The 10915-nt window shown below is 43.7% G+C and overlaps 1 protein-coding gene across 2 annotated transcripts in view; it reads right to left on the minus strand.

Moving 5' to 3' along the window:
* Positions 1 to 8826, minus strand: part of tsc22d2 (TSC22 domain family 2) — a 36985-nt gene extending 28159 nt beyond the window's left edge. For both annotated transcript variants that reach the window (XM_008291705.1, XM_008291704.1), the window contains exon 1: positions 6512 to 8826. In XM_008291705.1, coding sequence (XP_008289927.1) covers positions 6512 to 8121 — 1610 coding nt within the window. In that variant the 5' untranslated portion in view covers positions 8122 to 8826. The remainder of the gene's footprint in view (positions 1 to 6511) is intronic.
* Between the last annotated feature and the right edge of the window lie 2089 nt (positions 8827 to 10915).

Consider the following 10915-nt stretch of genomic DNA (forward strand, 5'->3'; position numbering starts at 1 on the left):
ATGTGTTAATTCCACAGATTAATCTCTTTACATGAGCACATTCATTTTCTTTAAAATGAATGAATGAATGTATTTTGAACAAATGAAAGGGAAAAAAAAAAAAAAAAAAAAAAAAAAAAATTTTAAAAAAAAACAAAAAAAAAAAAAAAAAACCCAAAAACAAAACAAAAAAATAAAAAAGTCAAAAAAAGAAGGGGAAAAAGAAAAAACTTTAATTTTGAAAACCCCAAATACACATTTATTTGATAAATGTGGGCTTTTTTTTCTTACACAATGATCTGGCAACCCCCTGAAATTATCTTGGGAGCCACAGTTTGAGAACCACTGCTTGAGACTAATTTAAGAGTTTTAAAAAAGACTGACTTTACAGACCATTTAAAATATCCCTGCTTAGTCATCTTGTTGGATGGAAATATTTCCCAAGCTGAGAAAGCACAACTGATGAGTAAAATAAAGACACACAATCCTAATATATTCTTGATTGATCAAATGCAGACCAGTGATCAGTGAGCTGCTAACATCACAAGCCAAGGTGACTGCACAGCCACTGGAACATTGCACAATCACTCGGTTCAGTGTAGCCCCCTCCCTCCTCCTTCATGTGGCATGTACAGACTGGTAACAAGGACCTGTCAACAGACTGTCCCTTTATTCAGAAAGGAGTTGGAAGAGACTTAAAATGCTGTAACCACTTAAAAAAAAGAGGTCTAACCTGTTCTGTGTTGAGCCCATTTTGGACAAGACAACAAACACCAGCAGTTTAGACACATTGTCCTCATTCCTGGAACAGCCTGCAAAAAATACTCTGCGGCTGATTCAATTGCCTTGCTTCCAGTACAAACTGAGTTAGCTACAGTGGGCCGCCAGGAGCGTGGTTGTTTACTTGCCTTGGCAGATCCACTCTAATTGGAAGTGATCCCCTGACCACATCTTGCTGAGATAACAGGGTGGGTCCTGCTATGCTAACTTATTCCACCACTTTGCCTCTCACCACAGGCCTCTTTGGATCTTTATAAAAAAAAAAAAATAGACAAATATAACAAAACGGACATGTTTTAAAATCAAACACACTTCACTGTACCATCACAAAAAAGGGGAGATTGTTTTATAAGCACTGTGAGGGTAGTTCCAGGAGACCTGATTAAAAGCCAAATCTGGTCGGTTATTACGCTTGTAAAAAAAAAAAAAGCGTGTGATTGCTCAACACCTAAACTTCCACTGCAAGTTTAGAGCGAGGAGAAGTACAAACTGAGGCTTCTAATGAAAGAACAGCTCACTTAAAAAGTTAATTAAAGCAGAAAAGACAATGGTGTTGGTGGAAAACAAAAACAGCATCAGCAGTTTCGAGGAAGTGTGTGTGTTAACAGTTACAAGAAACAGAGCAGCTTCATTAGGCGGAGACGGACGGACGGACGGACGGGGGGGCAGGGTCAGTGGTCTCGCCCAAACACAGAGCTGTTGCAAACCCCCGTGTGCTCAAGCTGGAGCCCGGGGCGTCCCACAATCACAGCCATTCAGGGCTCCTGGAATATGTCCCTTGGAAGTTCAGGCAGGTCAGCTATCTGTGGAAAATAGCTGCTGCCTTGTTTCCAGGCACTGCAGCAACCAAACTACAACCCACACACACACACACGCCCCATCCCAAACCTGACTCCCTATCCCAGCCTGTCCTCGCTCCCTCCCCTCCCTTTGTGTTAAAACTGCCAAGAGGTAAAATAGAAGAAGGCACCACAACACAAGTATTGATCACATGCACCTTAAGACGACAAATAATCAATGGAGACGAGCATTCTAAAAGAAAAGCAAAGGGTAAAATGGATTTTTTGATCCAATTTCACTGTCCTATAAACCTTCAAAAGCCATAATATATTTTTGGACAAACCAGACCAGGTTTTAGTAGGTGTTGAAGTACACCAGTTAACAACAAAGCCCTTTGACAGTTCACTGTCAAAGTCATGAGCAACAGCAGAGCAAAGATCCTTCTCCTCTCAGGGCTCAACACTAATGACCGTCCTACTTAGCAGATGACTTTTAAACAAACAGCAACTGTTTCTCACCTGCCTCAGCCCCCGCCAAATTACTGAAAATTGCAAATACACATACTATAAGTAGTATGTACCCACTTACACACTGCAGACAACGTGTGATTAACTTAAGACTTTGTAAATGTGGAACAAAGGCTTTAACAGTCTGTTTAAGACTGACGACAACAGTCAAAGGAAACAGAGACAAACAACATTAAGTAGAACGCAAATCAGATTTAGGGCTGGAGAAATTACGACAAAAAAGAAATTATTCTTTGGTTTTCACAGCCATCTATAACTGCTCACTGACAGGTAAAATAATAGCTTTGTGACACAGTATAGTCAGCTGAGAACCATTTAGGGATACCTTCTAAGCTCCTGCTAAGCTTTAAGTAAATCCAGTGTTAACTCATATTTGCTGGCAGTTGCTTTAACGTCTGCCGTGAGCATTAAAGGCTGACATTTCTTCACAAAAACGGCTCACCACTAACTGGATATCACCGTTGTCCTGACTGCCACCAGAAGCTGATCTTAAGTTGGAGGTGCACGACTCACAAGTCCCACCAAGTTGAACTCCCTCTCCCTCTGCTGCTGACCTTTCACAAAGCTTTCAATCTGATTGCAAGTTTATGTGACATTCAATGTGTGCGAGGAAAAATTCATCTTGTGTGTATTTGAGTTTCCACAATTGCACGGTGACATCATGTGTCAGCTATCGGACAAGTCGAGGAGGCCTGTAAATTTGGCAGCTGGTTTCTTTGCTCATGTTGGCCCAAGTTCATTGACTTGTTTGCTGATAAGAGCGGCAGCCTTTTAATCTGGCGGAAGCAAACTAAAGTTTATAAAACCACGCTTGTGACAGTATGGTGGCAGGTTCAAACCCCCATAACACACGAGAACAGTAACCTTCACTCTTGCGTTTCATAGTCGTCATACCGCAGCATACCGTGTTGCTCACAAGCATGCCTGTGTATGCACGCACAAAGGTGAGGCAGCACACTTTTACACAAAAAAAACTGAAGGTGTAAATGTACTTGTGATCTGCTCATCACCCACGCAACGTATTCTCTTACTACAGCAATACAGACTAGGTTAGAAGTCTATTTAATCTTTCATCAGGCTTCACCTGAGGGCAAACATTTATATTTAGCGCAGAAAAAAAGAAATCTAAACAGTTTTTCAAAAAGACTGGTCCACTGACACTGCCTCAAGAAAAGTAGCAACCAATAGTTTCAGGTTGTTGTGCAGAGGAAGGTGTGCAGACGAAACCAGCAGAGTAATGAAGTGAAAGGAAATGAAAAGTGAGAGCGTGTAGTGGAGGGGAAAGTGACAAAAAGGCAGGTTATCACCCCCATAGAAGAAAAATCCAGGAAATGATTAGTATTTGTACAGGTATCAACAGAGCAAACGACTCAGCATACAAAGAGTGATATATTACAAAACATCCTTCCCATATAATCAATCTTTTCGACAAATTTGCACAAGTATTTAGTAGTGCCTTAGATGTGCACAACTTATTAGTAATCAATCATTCATCCACAGTCATATATCAATCAGAATATCCACTTTGATTTATGTTTGGTTGTTGTGCTTCCTTCCAATAAAACTGAATAATAAATAATAAACTGTGGAACAGAATTAACCACCGATTGCATTCCCTCCTACTGTATAATTAAGTCATCATTGCTAGGCTGCTCAAGAATATGTAATCAATTATGGATTTGTAATTAACATTCCTAATCGAGGCAGCGAGGTGGTCTGCAGTGGGAAAAGTAATTGAGTTGAGGACCAAGTGCTCCTATTGAAGGAAACCAATTTGTCCCAGGGGCAGCTTCATCACTTTATTTGGCAGCGATGCAGCGCGCCGAGCATAAACGCTAACCATTCCAAGCTGAGGGGAAATCATTGTCATCTCAAAACTCCACCCCCACAATGCTTTGTTCCACTTTTTTGCGATGCACTCTAATTCAAAACAGAACAATGAAACTTTGGACGGATTCCTCAGCCAGACTGAGCTCGCACACAGAACAATGCACTGCTGCCAAGAGAAGCAAGTTTGAAAATCTATGTCCTGTCATATTGGGGTGTGTTCCTTGAAATATGTCTTTTGTTGTTTTTTTTTAATCCTCATGGAGATTTACAAGAAAGTTATGAGTTAACAAGGCATTTTAATTACAGCTGATGATAGTTAAAATTATGCCCATGACTGCCAACTTGCCTTTGGGCCCCACAACCTCACTCACAAAGGTTTTGAGGCTTACCAAAATGTAACATGTGTTCGTATATAAGTGCATATATGAGGCAGGCTGAATCCATATGAATCGTTTCAGAAGCAACAACAATATCTACAAACGTACAGCTGCAGGGAGCGACAAAGGAGGTTAAAGTCAAGGCCTGTCGTACTGCTCCATATAGTAAGTTACTTGAATATTTTAAAAGTTTAATCAGTTTCTATCAGTCCTGCAGCATTGCACTTGCTGTGAAGTTTGCTACATTCAATATGAAACCTTCCTTCTTGTAATAATTTTTACTTACATTTCAAATATGTCAAAAATATTGTGACAACTGGACAACAACTTGTGTGTATGTGTCGGATCGGCCACAGTCTCGTGCTTGGGTTCACAGTTCAGGCCCCAGCGGTAAAAGTTTTTTTGAAACAATATTTATAAATGGCAGAAATTATCCTTGACTCAGACATGTCGTAATTAAACTGAACTCGCATAATGTCAGGTGAAGTACTCAGAACTTTCACCACATTTGTTCAAATACCATAAAAGGTAACACATTCATTAAAGATGCCAATTGATGCTCTCATATCACTCAGCAACTGTATGAACATGTGACAAGAGCAGAGTTTTACCAAATCTATAATCTCAAGGTAAAACGAGGGAGTATGCCGAGAACAATAAGGACACGAATGCCTCACAAGTGACGAGTCAACAGTAAGTTAAGCTGATGTTTCAACATGGACTAACTAGACCTTTAAGTCTGAGAGGCAGAGCAGAAAGCAGCCGTCATCCAGCTGATTCAGTCTGGCCATGTCATCGCTGCTACAGACAGAGCGGCTTACGGGCCTGATATCGCTGCCACGGGTGTGTGTGTGTGTGATGTAGGTGTGTGTCTATGCTGCCGTCTGTCTGTCCTCTCCACCTCCCTGACACGTCCTGTCCTGTCCTGCTGCCAGCATCACCATAGCTACGCAGACAGCCACAAATGTCACTCCTTTTTCTGGCTTTCAAACATACACACAAACACAGGACTGGGGAGATGACTGTTCCTTCCTAAAATCAGGGACAACACACACTGTCTCTACCCTGTACAGATTATCAACCCACGTCTGATGCTGCCGGAATAAAGTCTCTTGGTAAACAATAATTAGCTTCACATGTATCTGGAATGAAGGCGATAAAAATCAACTCTACACGTCCTAAAATGCACGCGCACACACACACACCTCCTCCTTCTCTGGCCGTATCATTCACAATATGCACTGAAGAACAGAACAGAGCACACTGATAAACACTGAGGCCTACATAAATACAGGACAGACTATGCACGTGTGTGTATGTGGACACCAGCACTCATCAAGGTTATTCTTGGCTCAAACATCACCTCTCCTGCAGCATTGCTTGCTTGGAATGGCAAAGTGTGGCAACATTTCAGCTCAAGCTCTGCGAGGGCCATTCGACAGGCCCTAAAATAGAGTGTGTACATTAGAAGAGTACTGTAGGCAAGTGAAGAGTCTGTATTTACAAGGCTGAAAGTTGGAAGACTGGGAAAACTGCCCAAGGCGAGTATGCAAGCCGTCTCCTAGACGGGCAGGGGAATAAAAACCAGCCGCTCACATCTGGGGAGTTATTCTCCTCTCAGCTACAAAACACAGCTACTGCGTGTGTTGTAACTTATTCAAGGGCTTGTTAACATCCAAAAGCCCAAACACTCTGTTTGGTTGAATGGGAATTTGAGGGAGGTGGGTGTGGATGTCTAAAGGGACGAGTTACTATCCAGTTTTGTGGGTTGCCTATTAATGACAAAGAAAATTCCTCCTGTCTCTGCCGGTTTTCATTCGCTCCCTAACTCCTCTTCCACCTTCCTCCTTATCTACACTTAAAAACCTAACAAAGAAATAAATTTGGTTTGATCTATTGTTCTTTGAGTACAATCCAGTACTTTTAGTTACAGTGTTCTTTACTTGGGCACTGGTGGTGAGGGAGAGGCGTGATTCACAGTGTAGAGTATGACCACACTGCTGCAGAATGAAACAAGAATGCTTAGTATGAAGGCAAACTTCCAGACACACACTTACTACCTCCAACAGTCTACCAGTGATGCTCCAGGCAAACACCTTGGCTTCCCCCCTGCCATAAACTCTAGCAGACATTCACACTGTAATATTGCATTATTGATCTCCGACTGCTGGAAGAAAAAAAAAAAAAGAAAAAAAAAGTAAACAATATCACATTCTCATAGGCATTACAGCTTCTTACCTGTCGTCATCCACATCCATGGTAATATGGATGCCAAACAGACTGTTGACCGCAGGATTGGGCAGACTGAGGCCCTCACTGATGAGAGGCTTTACACCATCTTTGCCAGGAACCACACCGACAATGTGCTGAGGTATGACATCAGTCTTCTGCCTACTATCTTCTGCCTGGTTGCTGAAGCCGGAGGGAAGTCCTGTTGTTACTCCTCCGTGAGCTCCCTGGGGCTGGACAAGTCCACCTGTGCCAGGCGCCTGACTTGGCACACCTGGAGGGGTGTTGGTTGTGCTGGGCACTGTGGCAGGCACGTTCTGGCCACCGCTATGGGAAGTGGTGGTGGTGACGGAAGGTGCAGGGGCAATGCCTAACCCTCCTGAAGGCTGAGTCTGGCTGACAGGCTGCTGCTGTCCACTTCCTGGAAGGACTGGGGCCATGGCTGATGCACTGCCCACCTGTAGCAGGAGACCCTGCACTGAAGGTGTTTCTACAGCCAGCGCCTGTGCTCCTGGACCAGCAGGGGTGATTAGAGGCGGGGGTACCTGGCTGGCTGGAGGCCCCACGCCCAGGGAGGTCATGGGTAGATTCTGAGGGCTTGAACCAAAGTGGTGCTGATGATAGTCTGGGTGGCCAGATGAGAGGCCAGTGGGATGAGCAGAATAGGCAAATGGCTGGGCCTGCGTGGCAGGAGGTACAATGGGGGACTTCTGCTGCATGGCACCTGGGTGCACACCATTGAGGCTGTTGGAGAGGAATGTGTGGGGAGCAACAGGCTGCATGTTGACCTGAGCCTGTTGTGGTTGCTGTGATGCTGACGCTGTATACCCTGTGGGCTGGAAGGCACTTGCTCCGCTTCCTATCTGAGGAACCAAGCTGTAGCCTTGCTGCAGAGACTCTGAAGGGTGAGTTTGGGCGGGGTGCCCGACAGAGACCGAGTAGCCACTATCCACGGTGTTCTCTGAACCTTGTGCAGAAAAAACACTGCTAGTGATGACAGAATTACTGGTGGCCCCGAGTCCACTGTCCCTGTCTATACTGTGATCAAGGGTTACAGTTGGCTTTATGCTATCCACAGTCCGATTAACATTTGAATCTGAATCTCTCTCATAGAACTCAGTGCATGTCCACCTGCCCCGTCTGAAGGGCTCACCGGTACCATGGTCAAGTTTAATGACCCTGAAACGGGAACTACAACTTGTGCTTGCAGGAGTCGTATGAGCCACACTGGTGGAGACTGTGGCAGCAGGGACTGAGCTTGGAACAATGGGCTGAGTTGTAGCTGGCACAGGCGCACTTCCTCCTACATTATGCGGGGTGACACGACCAGTGCCTAAACTTTTATAAGAGAGTCCCCCGTTGACAGGACCCGTGTGAGGCAGCTGGCTCTCCTGAGGCTCTCCTACGTTGTTTAAGGTTTCCTCGGATGAGCTCCTGTCACACACCCCCAGGTCGGTCCGAGGAACGTCAAATATTTCCGACGACACGTCCTCTGTCCGGGACTCGTCCGGATCCTCCAGGCTCTCGGTGTCGTCGGGGATGCTGCTGGCCGCCACCTGAGCCTGCGTTACACTTGTGATCTGGAAACAACTTTTCTTCTTTGCTGGCATTTTCGACATGTTGACTATCTGCGTCAAGTCTGTCAGACTCCCAGATGAAACAAAGTGCCGCACTACTGTCTTGCGAAGTAATTCACAGTTGAGGGATATGAAATAGACACGTACCGTCACAGGACATTTCCATACCGTTCCTCTTTCTTTCTCTTGTCCAAGAAAAGTGTCACAACCAAGGCCAGACGGGGCCAAACTCCCGAAACGTTCCGCGGTGTCCGGTCGCGGTACACGGGCGAAAGCTGGTCTCTTCCTCCGGCCTCTCTAACACCCGGTCGGCCTTCCTTGTGTCCCGGCAGCGGAGTTGCAAACAGGCCCTTGTCAAAGTTCTTGTTCAGCAGCTGCCACCGGTACTTTAGTCTGAGGCGGGCCCGGTCTCTAAGCCCACTCTTCCCTCTCAGCTATATGTATTTCTCACCAATTAGCCAAGTTAGCCGCTGTTAGCTAGTTTTCCCTACCTCGGCACCAGCATGTGCGACATCATGATGTAAACAAATTCCTCGGCTTCTCAAAAATAAAATATAGTCCAACAGTAGACAGAGAAAACGTCTAAAAGTCGGTGAAGTTTGCCTCTCGCAGAGTGGACAGCTCACTTTTGGCAGCTGCTGCTAGCAGCTAGCTGACATATAACTACTTCAGCACCAGCACAGAGCTAACGGACAGCTAACTCCTGCTGCCGCTCTCAACCAACCACTCGACAAGATGGCAAGAGCGAAGTGCATCCTGGGTAAGGAGGTCAAACTACTTTTCTGTCAGCTCAAAAAAAAAAAAAAAAAAGCACACACACAAGCACACACACACACAAAAGCCAGACCACAAACTCCCACCTCGTGTGATGCCTCTGTATTTATTTTAATTTGTAAAAGTTATTTTTATTTCGCTTTAAAATATTTTTACTGCCGTCGTCACTTCTGGTTGACGTCACTGCCGGTAAAGGCAGACAGACGTCGCCAGGCGTTGAAAGATGTCAGAGGTTTACTGAGAGAAATTGCTTTAATTTAGAGATTTTTACAACATATCCCACAGTTTAAAGTTTGTATTTGGTATATGTATTTATATAAATGCACGACTGCATTTATCAAATGAAACAGCCGCTTTTTAAATCGTTTAAACTTGCTCGAAACACGTTTTTTAGGCATCTTTTTTTTTTTTTTTTTTTTTAAACTGGCCGTTGTTGTAAAATGCAGTTTCTATCGGGGATTAAAGCGTGAGACATTCATTCTTAAAAGGTTTAAAGCCACTGCTGAGTCCAGTCGGCTGAGTCACGTCAGGAATTGTGTATGGATGAATCACTTAATTCCGGAAAATCTTAGAGCTCATGTGGTATTCAGAAAGAAAAAAAAAACTTCCTTACTTGGCATATTGCTGCCTAACTTAGTCAATCTACTGAAGTACTAATGTGCAACTGCTTGTACTTCACAACACTATTTCCATTACGATATAACGCTGACGGCAGCCAGGTCGAGAAGTTTTTCCATTGTGGTATTACAACTTTTACTTAAGGAAAAACTGAATGCATCTTTCTATTCTCTATTTTTTTCTATTTAAATACAACAGAATCTCTCCAAACACTTTGATTTGTCTTTTTTTTTTCTACCTTTCCTCTTTCCTTGAAGCAAATTCTAACATGTCGATATATTCCACATAAAATTGTGTAAAGATCAAATAGCACCTTTGCCAAGTGTGTGCTTCCTAGTGCTGAACAATTTGGGGGAAATCACTTATTGCAATTTGAAATATGAGTCAGTGTTTTTCCTGTTTGTTAGTCACGAGCACGCCCAGTGTATGGATAGACTGCACTTATCCGGGGAAAAAAATGTTCTACAAATCTGCATTGTGCAGTCTATGGCTTAAGGATATTAAGAAACAAGCTTTTAGACAAGTACGCCCAAGTATTTCATCTTCATATACAATTTCCAGCTGGTATTATCATAATAGAAATTACAGGTTCCTCGTGTCATCTGTCAGAGCAGCTTGTACGACAGACAGAAATCTCAGCACAGCATAGCATTTGGCTGGTGGCCAGCATTTCTATACAGTCATTTTTCATATCCAGTCACTCCAGGAAGCAGGAAATGCTTCACACATATGGCTCATGGCTATGGTGACCCCTCAAGGTAAATCACAACACAAACTATATTCAATCATTAGAAGAAATGGCACTACTGCAGTGTTTACAGCATTTCGCAATTTGGACTGTATTTTTTTTTCTTTTTTTTTTTTTATGTGATTTGTCATTAGAGGCTACGTGACCCAAGGGATGTTACCTGAGAGATAAATGTTATTCTTGGGAAACAGCTGTGAAGGAGTTTCCTCTGAATAGCATCTGAATAGATCTGGTCTGAGCACTGAAGCTGTGCGGTTACAGCACCTGCCTTCAGTCGAGTTTTGTCCTGCTTTGGAAGGATTAAAAAGGTTTTACCATCACACTAAAATTGTGCTCTTCAATCAATTTCTTACTCCTCTGAGGACCAGAAGTGAAGGAAGAGGGTGGAGCAGGGTTGGGACATACATCTGAACCTCGCATCGCCTTCCTAACATACGTACGGCCCAGGTGATTTCACAAATCACACCTTAATTCATGTGACCACAGTGACTCATATGTGACCTCAGCTGCTCTAAGGTGAGTTTAGGGTATGAATGAAGTGCAGGTTTTAATGGCAGTAGAAGTGATGAAACCCTTTACATGAGAGGACACATTTTCAACTACACTTAGCAGTTGGACTTTTAGACACCAAAGTAGCTTATTTACCCGGTTTTATTGACACTGTATTAATAACTTATCCCTCATTGCAACTCATGT

Source organism: Stegastes partitus, unplaced genomic scaffold (genome assembly GCF_000690725.1).
Source record: "Stegastes partitus isolate 25-593 unplaced genomic scaffold, Stegastes_partitus-1.0.2 Scaffold756, whole genome shotgun sequence".
Taxonomy (NCBI): Eukaryota; Metazoa; Chordata; class Actinopteri; family Pomacentridae; genus Stegastes; species Stegastes partitus.